We start from the raw sequence: 15,000 nt of genomic DNA, 5'->3' as shown, positions 1-15,000 counted from the left end.
TGTCCTGGTGGTGAATACCTGTCCTGGTGGTGAGTACCTGTCCTGGTGGTGAGTACCTGTCCTGGTGGTGAATACCTGTCCTGGAGGTGAGTACCTGTCCTGGTGGTGGAGGTGAGTACCTGTCCTGGTGGTGGAGGTGAGTACCTGTCCTGGTGGTGAGTACCTGTCCTAGTGGTGAGTACCTGTCCTAGTGGTGAGTACCTGTCCTGGTGTTGGTGGTGAGTACCTGTCCTGGTGTTGGAAGCGAGTACCTGTCCTGGTGTTGGAAGTGAGTAGCTGTCCTGGAGGTGAGTACCTGTCCTGGTGTTGGAAGTGAGTAGCTGTCCTGGTGGTGAGTACCTGTCCTGGTGTTGGAAGCGAGTATCTGTCCTGGTGTTGGAAGTGAGTAGCTGTCCTGGAGGTGAGTACCTGTCCTGGTGGTGGAGGTGAGTACTTGTCCTGGAGGTGAGTACCTGTCCTGGTGCTGGAGGTGAGTACCTGTCCTGGTGGTGAGTACCTGTCCTGGTGTTGGAGGTGAGTACCTGTCCTGGTGTTGGAGGTGAGTACCTGTCCTGGTGCTGGAGGTGAGTACCTGTCCTGGTGCTGGAGGTGAGTACCTGTCCTGGTGTTGGAGGTGAGTACCTGTCCTGGAGGTGAGTACCTGTCCTGGAGGTGAGTACCTGTCCTGGAGGTGAGTACCTGTCCTGGTGCTGGAGGTGAGTACCTGTCCTGGTGTTGGAGGTGAGTACCTGTCCTGGTGCGGGAGGTGAGTACCTGTCCTGGTGTTGGAGGTGAGTACCTGTCCTGGAGGGCGTGGCCCCCTTGCTCCTCCTCGTTGCTGCTCCTCGGCTCCTCCTCCTCACGTTCTCTTTGATCTCTGTCGCTCTGTCCTTCACCGGAGACTTCCTCTTCCCCACCGTCTCCCAGGAAGTCTGAGAGACACACCCACATGTGAGGAGCAGAGGAGGAGCAGAGGAGCAGAGGAGGAGCAGAGGAGGAGAGAGGAGCAGAGGAGGAGCAGAGGAGCAGAGGAGGAGCAGAGGAGGAGAGAGGAGCAGAGGAGGAGAGAGGAGCAGAGGAGGAGCAGAGGAGGAGAGAGGAGCAGAGGAGGAGCAGAGGATTAGAGGAGGAGCAGAGGAGGAGAGAGGAGCAGAGGAGGAGAGAGGAGCAGAGGAGGAGAGAGGAGCAGAGGAGGAGCAGAGGAGGAGAGAGGAGCAGAGGAGGAGCAGAGGAGCAGAGGAGGAGCAGAGGAGGAGAGAGGAGCAGAGGAGGAGCAGAGGAGCAGAGGAGGAGCAGAGGAGGAGAGAGGAGCAGAGGAGCAGAGGAGGAGCAGAGGAGCAGAGGAGGAGCAGAGGAGGAGAGAGGAGCAGAGGAGCAGAAGAGGAGAGAGGAGCAGAGGAGGAGAGAGGAGCAGAGGAGCAGAGGAGCAGAGGAGGAGCAGAGGAGCAGAGGAGCAGAGGAGGAGAGAGGAGAGAGGAGCAGAGAGGAGCAGAGGAGCAGAGGAGCAGAGGAGGAGCAGAGGAGGAGAGAGGAGCAGAGGAGGAGCAGAGGATTAGAGGAGGAGCAGAGGAGGAGAGAGGAGCAGAGGAGGAGAGAGGAGCAGAGGAGGAGAGAGGAGCAGAGGAGGAGCAGAGGAGGAGCAGAGGAGCAGAGGAGCAGAGGAGGAGCAGAGGAGCAGAGGAGGAGCAGAGGAGGAGAGAGGAGCAGAGGAGGAGCAGAGGAGCAGAGGAGGAGCAGAGGAGGAGAGAGGAGCAGAGGAGCAGAGGAGGAGCAGAGGAGCAGAGGAGGAGAGAGGAGCAGAGGAGCAGAAGAGGAGAGAGGAGCAGAGGAGGAGAGAGGAGCAGAGGAGCAGAGGAGGAGCAGAGGAGCAGAGGAGCAGAGGAGGAGAGAGGAGCAGAGAGGAGCAGAGGAGCAGAGGAGCAGAGGAGGAGCAGAGGAGGAGAGAGGAGCAGAGGAGCAGAGGAGCAGAGGAGGAGCAGAGGAGGAGAGAGGAGCAGAGGAGGAGCAGAGGAGCAGAGGGTCAGAGGAGGAGAGGAGAGGGTCAGAGGAGCAGAGGATGAACCATGTCCGTGGTCTCCAGGAGGAAGTTGATGGCTCGGTTCACGTCGTCGTTGTCATGGAGAGCGATCAAACACTCGTCTTGGCTCCTCCCACTCACTTCCATGAGCTAAGACACAAAACACGCCCCCAATTATATATATACATACAATTATATATACATACAATTATATATATACATACAATTATATATACATACAATTATATATATACATACAATTATATATACATACAATTATATATACATACAATTATATATATACATACAATTATATATATATACATACAATTATATATATACATACAATTATATATATATACATACAATTATATATATATACATACAATTATATATATAATTATATATATACATACAATTATATATATATACATACAATTATATATATACATACAATTATATATATATACATACAATTATATATATATATATACATACAATTATATACATACATACAATTATATATATATACATACAATTATATATATACATACAATTATATATATATACATACAATTATATATATATACATACAATTATATATACAATTATATATATATATACATACAATTATATATATATATATACATACAATTATATATATATATACATACAATTATATATATATATATATATATATATATATATATATATATATATATATATATATATATATATATATATATATACATACAATTATATATATACATACAATTATATATATATATACATACATACAATTATATATATATATATACATACAATTATATATATACATACAATTATATATATATACATACAATTATATATATACATACAATTATATATATATACATACAATTATATATATACATACAATTATATATATACATACAATTATATATATATATACATACAATTATATATATATATACATACAATTATATGTATACATACAATTATATATATATACATACAATTATATATATACATACAATTATATATATACATACAATTATATATATATATACATACAATTATATATATATATACATACAATTATATATATATATACATACAATTATATATATACATACAATTATATATATATATACATACAATTATATATATATATACATACAATTAAGTCTAAATGATGAACTATAATGTTTAAGTTAAAGATGATTGTGTGAAACGTCTCACACACAAACTGTCCTTTGTCTTTAGTTTTTATTCAAAGATGTAGAAAGTGAAGTTTGTTAAACGTTCATAATAAACAGAAATATCACTATTTTAGTATTTTTCACATCTTCAATGAATGAAAACACAAATTAGTCAAATTAATTAGATGAGATGCCCCGCCCACCGCCCAAAGAGTGCCCCGCCCAAAGAGTGCCCCGCCCAAAGAGTGTCCCGCCCAAAGAGTGCCCCGCCCAAAGAGTGCCCCGCCCAAAGAGTGCCCCGCCCAAAGAGTGCCCCGCCCAAAGAGTGAGAGTGCCCCGCCCAAAGAGTGCCCCGCCCAAAGAGTGCCCCGCCCAAAGAGTGTCCCGCCCAAAGAGTGCCCCGCCCAAAGAGTGAGAGTGCCCCGCCCAAAGAGTGTCCTGCCCAAAGAGTGCCCCGCCCAAAGAGTGCCCCGCCCAAAGAGTCTGACCTGCTTCACTTTGACCTCAAACTCTGCATCTTTTCTGTCTGAGGTCACCTGAGAAGAGAGACACACCTGTGAGAACACACACACACACACACACACACACACACACACACACCTGTGAGAACACACACACACACACCTGTGAGAACACACACACACACACACACACACCTGTGAGAACACACACACCTGTGAGAACACACACACACACACACACACACACACACCTGTGAGAACACACACACACACACACACCTGTGAGAACACACACACCTGTGAGAACACACACACACACACACACACACACACACCTGTGAGAACACACACACCTGTGAGAACACACACACACACACACACACCTGTGAGAACACACACACACACACCTGTGAGAACACACACACACACATACACACACACCTGTGAGAACACACACACACACACACACACCTGTGAGAACACACACACACACACCTGTGAGAACACACACACACACACACACACACACACACCTGTGAGAACACACACACACACACCTGTGAGAACACACACACACACCTGTGAGAACAAACACACACACACACACACCTGTGAGAACACACACACACACACACCTGTGAGAACACACACACACACACACCTGTGAGAACACACACACACACCTGTGAGAACACACACACACACACACACACACACACGACCACGCACGCACCTGTTTGTGTCTCTGCACTGGTGGTGTGTGAACAGCAGGTGGCGCTCTGTCCCCAGAGCGCATCATTTACACTATTTACACAGTCCTGCAGAGACAGAGGGCCAGAGTTAAGAGCCACCTATGGGCCAGAGTTAAGAGCCACCTATGGGCCAGAGTTAAGAGCCACCTATGGGCCAGAGTTAAGAGCCACCTATGGGCCAGAGTTAAGCGCCACCTATGGGCCAGACTTAAGAGCCACCTATGGGCCAGAGTTAAGCGCCACCTATGGGCCAGAGTTAAGAGCCACCTATGGGCCAGGGTTAAGCGCCACCTATGGGCCAGACTTAAGAGCCACCTATGGGCCAGGGTTAAGCGCCACCTATGGGCCAGAGTTAAGCGCCACCTATGGGCCAGAGTTAAGAGCCACCTATGGGCCAGAGTTAAGCGCCACCTATGGGCCAGAGTTAAGAGCCACCTATGGGCCAGGGTTAAGCGCCACCTATGGGCCAGGGGTGAGAGCAACTATCAAGCAGCAATAATATGCACTAAATAAGGCTGGTGCCCCAAATAACTGTTCAAATAATCTATAGACACAAACCCTGTGGCATGTTTGAAATATTTAATATTTAAGACATCAACACTCATGAAAGAGTGTCGCCCTCTTTCATAAGTGTGAATAATACTACAGTACTTGTACTAGTACAAATACTACATTTATGTGTCAATAAAGTAAGTGCCTTTGTCACTAAGCTAATGCTAACATACAATAAACGTAAAAACATTCTATGAACTTTCATCAACTTTGTGTTTTATATTTAAGCTCATGTGTTAGCCTTTAGAATGTTAGCATGTCGTGTTAGTGCAGTGCGAACAACACAAATGCCCTAAGCCACAATAAAATTGCATTATTTCGATTTATTACAATTTATGATTTTCTACCTTAAACCCTTTTAAAGTTAATAAATTCCATCGTGTTTCTAAAAGTTTGAGTGGAACTTATATAATACACACTTTAAAATCAACTATACTTTCAATTTAATTTGTAAATCACAACAGCGTCTGTCGTCTCAGACGTTTTGTCGTTATAAAGAACGTAAATTGTTTATAATATATTATATATATATTTCATTTGCATTAACATGATTGTTTCAGGTTAAGAGACTTGTATTATCATTACATTATTGTAGTTTTACACTAAATCAGTCCTGAAGATGTGAGACAAGTTCTACTCTGTAATATATATATATATTATATATATGTATAAATATTATATATGTAAATATTATATACATATTATATATAAATATATATATTATATATATAAATATTATATATATAATTAAAAACAGTTTTGTTTATCGGTGACTGAAAGGATTTTCTTTGCTCTTCTCTTTTTAAATGTTTTTTTTATGTTTTAAACTGTTTTGTGATTTTAATGCATGTTCTTCCTGTTGTGCAGCACTTTGAAATGTGCTTTACAGAGACTTGTCTTTGGCTGGTGATGTTTCCAGCGGTGAAGCTAATGCTAATGCTAATGCTAATGCTAATGCTAATGCTAAAGCTAGCCTCCGCTGTTTGTTGACATCATTAATATTCGGTTTCTTCCGTCTGAACCGTCCCGGAGCCTCTTCCCGGTCACTGCGGCTCTTTGTCCCGTTAGCGCAGTTAGCTCTGTGTTTTACCGGAGCTAAACTCACACCGCGGGGTTAAACTGTGCCGTCAGCGGTCCCAGAGCGGGGCCGAGCCGAGCCTGACCCGGGCAGAGCAGGGACAGACCGGGACAGACCGGGACACCGCCGCAGCTCGGTCCCGCACACTCTCCGCGTCATGACAAAGATGTGTGCGGGAGAAAAGGCCCCAGAGCCGCAGCTTGTGTCCGCTTTTCAGGCTCTGTGTCCCGAGCAGAGAAGCGTCTGGACCCAGAGGACGAGGCCGGGACCAGGAGCTCAAAGCCCGCGGAGAAAAGCACAAACACGGGCTGAAATGTGAGTGTTGTTTACCTGCTCCAGAGACTCCGACGGACACAAGTCACGTGATGCACCCAGATGACGCGCGTGGACCGAGGGGAGGGGCCAAAACAAGAGCGCGAGCGCCCTCGAGCACGCGCACGAGCACGCGCACCTGTTTGGTTTATTTAAACTTTATCTGTGGATTCTTCGTTTCTATGAATTTTTAATTGATTCAAACATTTGATTTAAAAAATTGGTAAAAAAAAAAATAATTAAATATATTTTAAAAAATCTTATTTTTGATAATTTATGCTTTTGTTTAAACATAGTTTTTTTGTAAATTACTTTTAGAACTTCTTTTTATGCAACATTCTGTCTTTGTGCCTTTGAGCAAAACCCAGTAACAAGCCTTAGGAGAAGACTCAGGGCCAGGGGCCAAAGACAGCCGTCAGACCGGCCCTGGGGGGTCCTTTTCCTGCCCGTTCACCCAAACACATTCATTATCCTCAGTCTGACCGCCAGAGGCGGACTGCGGCCCCCAGAGGCGGACTGCGGCCCCCAGAGGCGGACTGTGGCCCCTCCAGAGGCGGACTGTGGCCCCTCCAGAGGCGGACTGCGGCCCCCAGAGGCGGACTGTGGCCCCAAGAGGCGGACTGTGGCGCTGCAGAACAGAAACACTCACATAGATATACACGTCATTTTATTAGTTTCTCTTTTCAAATGTTGATACTGTTTTTCATATGTTACAATAAGCTCCTGTTCCGTCGTAGTAAAAACATGAATGAGTATAAAAATGTCCTCAGACACATTAAAACAGCGCCCTCTCACGGACACGCACAGGTATTACACGCATAGAAAACACGGCACACGCACAGTCACGTGATTCTGACGCTGGACCTGCTTTTCTGTCGTTACTGGGACTTTTCACATGAAACAAAAACTGGCACAAAGTCGAGCGTCTTCTGAATGAACCGGTTCCTCTGCTCGGGGGAGGAGTCGGGACACGCGGGGCGCCCGGAACGTTCCACAATAGAGCTCAACGATCACAATGGAAACAAACAGCAGATGAGTTCATGCCAAACTGGAACATTCTGGACAGAGCTCTATAAAAGTTACACAGTGAAACTTTAAATGAACACGTGATCCTATGTGAAGAGTCCATTTGTCACATTTATCGCTCTCGACAGCGACTCAAGTGAGGAAGAGTCCAGAAAACAAACGAACTCCATTTTGAAACGCCGGAGCGCTCCCGTCCGGCCCCCGGAGCGCCCCCCGTCCGGCCCCCGGAGCGCCCCCCGAAGGCAGAACAGTCTTTCACGGAAAGACAAAGCAGAAGGCGCAAACCTGGAGCCCAACGAAAGACTGAATTCTGAACAGCTGTGTACTTTTTTCAGAATTTAAGAAACTTCTGATATGTTGAAATATAGAAGAAATAAATATAAAGAAAATAATCTGTCAATGAGTCAAAATCTTGTTTTGGAGCCGAGTCTTGAAGTGAATCATCTGCAGAAGGAAACTCCAGGTTTGTTTGAGGTGAAAGTACGAAGACGGCGCCTGAACGTCTCCAAGTGAAACAAACGGATCAGAGGACGTGACTTTGGTTTGTCCCAGATTGTCCCAGATTGTCCCGGTTTGTCCCAGATTGTCCCGGTTTGTCCCAGATTGTCCCGGTGGCAGAGTCCAGACGGCACATTTACACGTCCAGGTGAAGCAGAGGAAATAAATACACGGGCCTCACACACGTGTCTGATCATTCCAGCAAATAATATTCAACTATCCAACACATTTATACTCTGCGTCATCAGAGCCGTCGCCGCGGTGATCGCCGCCATTTCCTTTTCTCTTGTTTTAATTCCAGAAGAAGACAGAACATGGAGTCTTTAGTGATTGGTCGAGATTTTAAACTTTAATTTCTCCTTCGTCGTTATTATTGCGTTTGGCGCCACGTTCTTCGCTCAGAAGGTCCAGAGGAGGAGCAGAGGAGGAGGAGGTGCAGAGGAGGAGAGACTAAAGAGCAGAGGAGGAGAGACTAAAGAGCAGAGGAGGAGAGACTAAAGAGCAGAGGAGGAGAGACTAAAGAGCAGAGGAGGAGCAGAGGAGAGACTAAAGAGCAGAGGAGGAGCAGAGGAGGAGGTGCAGAGGAGGAGAGACTAAAGAGCAGAGGAGGAGAGACTAAAGAGCAGAGGAGGAGAGACTAAAGAGCAGAGGAGCAGAGGAGGAGGTGCAGAGGAGGAGAGACTAAAGAGCAGAGGAGGAGAGACTAAAGAGCAGAGGAGGAGCAGAGGAGAGACTAAAGAGCAGAGGAGGAGCAGAGGAGGAGGTGCAGAGGAGGAGAGACTAAAGAGCAGAGGAGGAGAGACTAAAGAGCAGAGGAGGAGAGACTAAAGAGCAGAGGAGCAGCAGAGGAGGAGAGACTAAAGAGCAGAGGAGGAGAGACTAAAGAGCAGAGGAGGAGCAGAGGAGAGACTAAAGAGCAGAGGAGGAGCAGAGGAGGAGGTGCAGAGGAGGAGAGACTAAAGAGCAGAGGAGGAGAGACTAAAGAGCAGAGGAGGAGGAGGTGCAGAGGAGGAGAGACTAAAGAGCAGAGGAGGAGCAGAGGAGGAGGAGGTGCAGAGGAGGAGAGACTAAAGAGCAGAGGAGGAGCAGAGGAGAGACTAAAGAGCAGAGGAGGAGGAGGTGCAGAGGAGGAGAGACTAAAGAGCAGAGGAGGAGCAGAGGAGGAGGAGGTGCAGAGGAGGAGAGACTAAAGAGCAGAGGAGGAGACACTAAAGAGCAGAGGAGGAGCAGAGGAGGAGAGACTAAAGAGCAGAGGAGGAGGAGGTGCAGAGGAGGAGAGACTAAAGAGCAGAGGAGGAGCAGAGGAGGAGGTGCAGAGGAGGAGCAGAGGAGGAGGTGCAGAGGAGGAGAGACTAAAGAGCAGAGGAGGAGCAGAGGAGCAGAGACTAAAGAGCAGAGGAGGAGCAGAGGAGAGACTAAAGAGCAGAGGAGGAGCAGAGGAGGACAGACTAAAGAGCAGAGGAGGAGGGGGAGCAGAGGAGGAGAGACTAAAGAGCAGAGGAGGAGCAGAGAAGAGACTAAAGAGCAGAGGAGGAGCAGAGGAGGAGAGATTAAAGAGCAGAGGAGGAGAGACTAAAGAGCAGAGGAGGAGGAGAGACTAAAGAGCAGAGGAGGAGGAGGAGCAGAGGAGGAGGAGGAGCGACTAGAGAGCAGAGGAGAAGGAGGAGCAGGGGAGTAGAGGAGCAGAGGAGAAGGAGGAGAGGAGGAGGAGCTGCAGGGTCGTGTCAGTGTTATTTACATTTTGAGTGAATATTGTGTTTGTTATAAAAGGATTTGATGCGTTTTAGACTTTTTGGTCCAGACAAACTTTAACTACAGCTCTAGAGACAAAGATCAGAGGAGGAAGAGGAGCAGAGGAGGAGGAGCAGAGGAGGAGGAGCAGAGGAGGAGGAGCAGAGGAGGAGGAGCAGAGGAGGAGGAGCAGAGGAGGCGTCGCCGCTAACTCCACAGCCCGGCGTAGTTCCCGTGCAGCCCGGAGCACAGCGGTCCACCAGCCACAAACAGCTTAGTGCCGGACTGGTCATAGCAGTGAGTGTAGACGGCGTTTGGGAAGGAGTGGATGTCCGAGAAGTAACTCCTCCAGGTCTCATCGTGGTTCTGAGGAGGAGGAGGAGGAGCTTTAGAGCCGTGTCAGAGGTCGCGTCAGAGGTCGCGTCAGAGGTCGCGTCAGAGGTCGCGTCAGTGGTCGCGTCAGAGGTCGCGTCAGAGGTCGCGTCAGAGGTCGCGCCAGAGGTCGCGCCAGAGGTCGCGCCAGAGGTCGCGCCAGAGGTCGCGCCAGAGGTCGCGTCAGAGGTCGCGTCAGAGGTCGCGTCAGTGGTCGCGTCAGTGGTCGCGTCAGAGGTCGCGTCAGAGGTCGCGTCAGTGGTCGCGTCAGTGGTCGCGTCAGTGGTCGCGTCAGTGGTCGCGTCAGAGGTCGCGTCAGAGGTCGCGTCAGAGGTCGCGTCAGAGGTCGCGTCAGTGGTCGCGTCAGTGGTCGCGTCAGTGGTCGCGTCAGTGGTAGCGTCAGTGGTCGCGCCAGAGGTCGCGTCAGAGGTCATACCAGCCAGCCTTTCCCTGTGGTCAGCTTCAGGACCTCGGACAGTCCTTTCTTGTAGCCTCCAGAGAACAGGGGGTTCTCCAGGAACCTCTGCGCGCGGATGTCGTAGAACAGCAGCGAGCCTTGGCCTGTTCCCACGGTAACGATGTGTTCATAGAAACTCACAGAGCGGATCCCTACAACACAGACACATCCAATCACAGGTCGAGGCTGGAGCCAGGGCCCTAGCTTCCCCCGGCTGCTACACCTGCACCTGCCCCGGACCTGCACCTGCCCCGGACCTGCACCTGCCCCGGACCTGCACCTGCCCCGGACCTGCACCTGCCCCTGCCCCGGACCTGCCCTGCACCTGCCCCGGACCTGCACCTGTACTGGACCTGCACGCACCTGTACCGGGACTTTACCTGCATTTTACCAGAGCGGCTGAGCTCAACTGGTCCGGCATCTTCCGGTAAAGAGGGGCGTGGCTAAAGCAGGGCGTGGTTAAAGCGGGGTGTGGCTAAAGCGGGCTGGGGCTAAAGCGGTGTGGGGCTAAAGCGGGCGGGGCTCACGTACCGCTGCCTCGCTCTCGGGAGCTCACAGACTTGATGGTGCTCGGCGGCTGTCGTGGATCCAGGAAGGAGACGTGAGCCTGAGAGCCCACGGCGTACACGGACCACTCCTCACCGTACGCCAGGCACACGTTCTCCTTACAGTGAGGGAGCTTGGTGGAGAGGAGCTGAGAGGAGGAGGAGAGGAGGAGAAGAAGAGTGAGAATCCAGACTGGTCACGTCTCAGAGCTGAACACCAGGAGCTGACCTTGCACAGGTTGTGTTCTGCTTTCCACAGGTGGAAATAACCGTCCAAAGACACAGCACCGAGCTCCTGCAGAGAACAAGTACAGCATGAGGAGGAGCAGAGGAGGAGCATGAGGAGCAGAGGAGGAGCAGAGGAGCAGAGGAGCATGAGGAGGAGCAGAGGAGCAGAGGAGGAGCAGAGGAGCAGAGGAGCATGAGGAGGAGCAGAGGAGGAGCAGAGGAGCATGAGGAGCATGAGGAGGAGCAGAGGAGCATGAGGAGGAGCAGAGGAGCATGAGGAGCATGAGGAGGAGCATGAGGAGCATGAGGAGCATGAGGAGGAGCATGAGGAGGAGCAGAGGAGCATGAGGAGGAGCAGAGGAGGAGCAGAGGAGGAGCAGAGGAGGAGCAGAGGAGGAGAGGAGGAGCAGAGGAGCAGAGGAGGAGCAGAGGAGCATGAGGAGGAGCAGAGGAGCATGAGGAGGAGCATGAGGAGCATGAGGAGGAGCATGAGGAGGAGCATGAGGAGCATGAGGAGGAGCAGAGGAGCATGAGGAGGAGCAGAGGAGCATGAGGAGGAGCATGAGGAGGAGCAGAGGAGCATGAGGAGGAGCAGAGGAGCATGAGGAGGAGCAGAGGAGCATGAGGAGCATGAGGAGCATGAGGAGCATGAGGAGGAGCAGAGGAGCATGAGGAGGAGCATGAGGAGGAGCAGAGGAGCATGAGGAGGAGCAGAGGAGCATGAGGAGGAGCAGAGGAGCATGAGGAGCATGAGGAGGAGCATGAGGAGGAGCATGAGGAGGAGCATGAGGAGCATGAGGAGGAGCAGAGGAGCATGAGGAGGAGCATGAGGAGGAGCATGAGGAGGAGCAGAGGAGCATGAGGAGGGGCAGAGGAGCATGAGGAGGGGCAGAGGAGCAGAGGAGCATGAGGAGGAGCAGAGGAGCATGAGGAGGAGCATGAGGAGCATGAGGAGGAGCATGAGGAGGAGCAGAGGAGCATGAGGAGGAGCAGAGGAGCAGAGGAGCATGAGGAGGAGCAGAGGAGCATGAGGAGGAGCAGAGGAGCATGAGGAGGAGCAGAGGAGCATGGAGGAGCATGAGGAGGAGCAGAGGAGCATGAGGAGGAGCATGAGGAGGAGCAGAGGAGCATGAGGAGGAGCATGAGGAGGAGCAGAGGAGCATGAGGAGGAGCAGAGGAGGAGCATGAGGAGGAGCAGAGGAGGAGCAGAGGAGCATGAGGAGGAGCAGAGGAGCATGAGGAGGAGCAGAGGAGCAGAGGAGGAGCAGAGGAGCATGAGGAGGAGCATGAGGAGGAGCATGAGGAGCATGAGGAGGAGCAGAGGAGGAGCATGAGGAGGAGCATGAGGAGCAGAGGAGGAGCAGAGGAGCATGAGGAGGAGCATGAGGAGGAGCAGAGGAGCATGAGGAGGAGCAGAGGAGCAGAGGAGGAGCAGAGGAGCATGAGGAGGAGCAGAGGAGCATGAGGAGGAGCATGAGGAGCATGAGGAGGAGCAGAGGAGGAGCATGAGGAGGAGCATGAGGAGCAGAGGAGGAGCAGAGGAGCAGAGGAGGAGCATGAGGAGGAGCATGAGGAGCAGGTCAGAGGAGCAGGTCAGAGGAGCAGGTCAGAGGAGCAGGTCAGAGGAGCATGAGGAGGAGCAGAGGAGCAGGCGAGAGGAGCAGAGGGTGCTCACCTTGTGGGTGGCGTTGAAGGCGAGCGCCCGGACCTTGCAGTTGTAGGGGTTGGTGGTCTCTTTGGGGATGTCTTTGAGCGCTCGGTGTGAGATGTGAGCGTACGACGGGACAACAGCGTCCTGACTCTGACTGAGCTGAGCTTCTGTCAGGACCTTCTCTGACACCTCCCACAGCCCCATGGAGCCGTCACGGGACCCTGAGGAGGACAGGAGACGCACGGGACGCTCAGGACACAGACGAGACGCTCGGGACGCACGCACGAGACGCTCGGGACACGCACGCACGAGACGCTCGGGACATACACACGAGACGCAACACGCACGAGACGCTCGGGACATACGCACGAGACGCTCGGGACATACGCACGAGACGCTCGGGACACGCACGAGATGCTCAGGACACGCACGCACGAGACGCTCAGGACACACGCACGAGACGCTCGGGACATACGCACGAGACGCTCAGGACACGCACGAGACGCTCAGGACACACGCACGAGACGCTCGGGACACGCACGCACGAGACACTCGGGACGCACGCACGAGACGCTCGGGACATACGCACGAGACGCAACACGCACGAGACGCTCAGGACACACGCACGAGACGCTCGGGACACGCACGCACGAGACACTCGGGACGCACGCACGAGACGCAACACGCACGAGACGCTCGGGACACGCACGAGACGCTCGGGACACACGCACGAGACGCTCGGGACACGCACGAGACGCTCGGGACACACGCACGAGACGCTCGGGACACACGCACGAGACGCTCGGGACACACGCACGAGACGCTCGGGACACGCACGAGACGCTCAGGACACGCACGCACGAGACGCTCGGGACGCAGGCACGAGACGCTCGGGACGCAGGCACGAGACGCTCGGGACATACGCACGAGACGCAACACGCACGAGACGCTCGGGACACACGCACGAGACGCTCGGGACACGCACGCACGAGACACTCGGGACGCACGCACGAGACGCTCGGGACATACGCACGAGACGCAACACGCACGAGACGCTCGGGACACGCACGAGACGCTCGGGACACACGCACGAGACGCTCGGGACACACGCACGAGACGCTCGGGACACACGCACGAGACGCTCGGGACACACGCACGAGACGCTCGGGACACACGCACGAGACGCTCGGGACACACACGAGACGCTCACCAGAGACGGCCATGTTGTCACTGATCCAGGCGATGGAGAAGATCCAGTCGTCGTGTCCGTCCTGAACCACAAGACTGTTTAGTGCTCCCCCTCCACAGACGCTCCCCCTCCACAGACGCTCCCCCTCCACAGACGCTCCCCCTCCACAGACGCTCCCCCTCCACAGACGCTCCCCCTCCACAGACGCTCCCCCTCCACAGACGCTCCCCCTCCACAGACGCTCCCCCTCCACAGACGCTCCCCCTCCACAGACGCTCCCCCTCCACAGACGCTCCCCCTCCACAGACGCTCCCCCTCCACAGACGCTCCCCCTCCACAGACGCTCCCCCTCCACAGACGCTCCCCCTCCACAGACGCTCCCCCTCCACAGACGCTCTTGCCCCTCCACAGACGCTCTGCCCCTCCACAGACGCTCCCCCTCCACAGACGCTCTCCCTCCACAGACGCTCCCCCTCCACAGACGCTCCCCCTCCACAGACGCTCCCCCTCCACAGACGCTCCCCCTCCACAGACGCTCCCCCTCCACAGACGCTCCCCCTCCACAGACGCTCCCCCTCCACAGACGCTCTTGCCCCTCCACAGACGCTCTGCCCCTCCACAGACGCTCCCCCTCCACAGACGCTCTCCCTCCACAGACGCTCCCCCTCCACAGACGCTCCCCCCCTCCACAGACGCTCTCCCCCTCCACGGACGCTCCCCCCCTCCACAGACGCTCTCCCCCTCCACGGACGCTCCCCCCCTCCACAGACGCTCCCCCTCCACAGACGCTCCCCCTCCACAGACGCTCTTGCCCCTCCACAGACGCTCTGCCCCTCCACAGACGCTCCCCCTCCACAGACGCTCTCCCTCCACAGACGCTCCCCCTCCACAGACGCTCCCCCCCTCCACAGACGCTCTCCCCCTCCACGGACGCTCCCCCCCTCCACAGA

At 52.4% G+C, this 15,000-nt stretch overlaps 2 protein-coding genes across 4 annotated transcripts in view; both read right to left on the bottom strand.

Annotated features, from left to right (window-relative positions):
- Positions 1-4,491, bottom strand: part of ubap2a (ubiquitin associated protein 2a) — a 32,458-nt gene extending 27,967 nt beyond the window's left edge. For all 3 annotated transcript variants that reach the window (XM_072459556.1, XM_072459557.1, XM_072459558.1), the window contains exons 1-4: positions 4,393-4,491; positions 3,687-3,734; positions 2,042-2,146; positions 779-911 (exon numbers count right to left, since the gene is read on the bottom strand). In XM_072459556.1, the coding sequence (XP_072315657.1) occupies positions 779-911; positions 2,042-2,146; positions 3,687-3,734; positions 4,393-4,458 (352 nt within the window). In that variant the 5' untranslated portion in view covers positions 4,459-4,491. The remainder of the gene's footprint in view (positions 1-778; positions 912-2,041; positions 2,147-3,686; positions 3,735-4,392) is intronic.
- Positions 4,492-7,003: 2,512 nt separating this feature from the next.
- Positions 7,004-15,000, bottom strand: part of dcaf12 (DDB1 and CUL4 associated factor 12) — a 32,089-nt gene continuing 24,092 nt past the window's right edge. Inside the window, exons 4-9 of the mRNA XM_072459544.1 lie at positions 14,072-14,132; positions 12,886-13,082; positions 11,212-11,277; positions 10,969-11,131; positions 10,417-10,589; positions 7,004-9,974 (exon numbers count right to left, since the gene is read on the bottom strand). Of these exons, the coding sequence (XP_072315645.1) occupies positions 9,816-9,974; positions 10,417-10,589; positions 10,969-11,131; positions 11,212-11,277; positions 12,886-13,082; positions 14,072-14,132 (819 nt within the window). The 3' untranslated portion in view covers positions 7,004-9,815. The remainder of the gene's footprint in view (positions 9,975-10,416; positions 10,590-10,968; positions 11,132-11,211; positions 11,278-12,885; positions 13,083-14,071; positions 14,133-15,000) is intronic.

The sequence above is a fragment of the Eucyclogobius newberryi genome, unplaced genomic scaffold (genome assembly GCF_026437365.1).
Source record: "Eucyclogobius newberryi isolate DKJ021-1_F unplaced genomic scaffold, fEucNew1.0.hap1 SCAF_23, whole genome shotgun sequence".
Classification (NCBI taxonomy): domain Eukaryota; kingdom Metazoa; phylum Chordata; class Actinopteri; order Gobiiformes; family Gobiidae; genus Eucyclogobius; species Eucyclogobius newberryi.
Note: the sequence above shows the minus strand (reverse complement) of the source record. Positions and strands in the feature narration are given on the sequence as shown.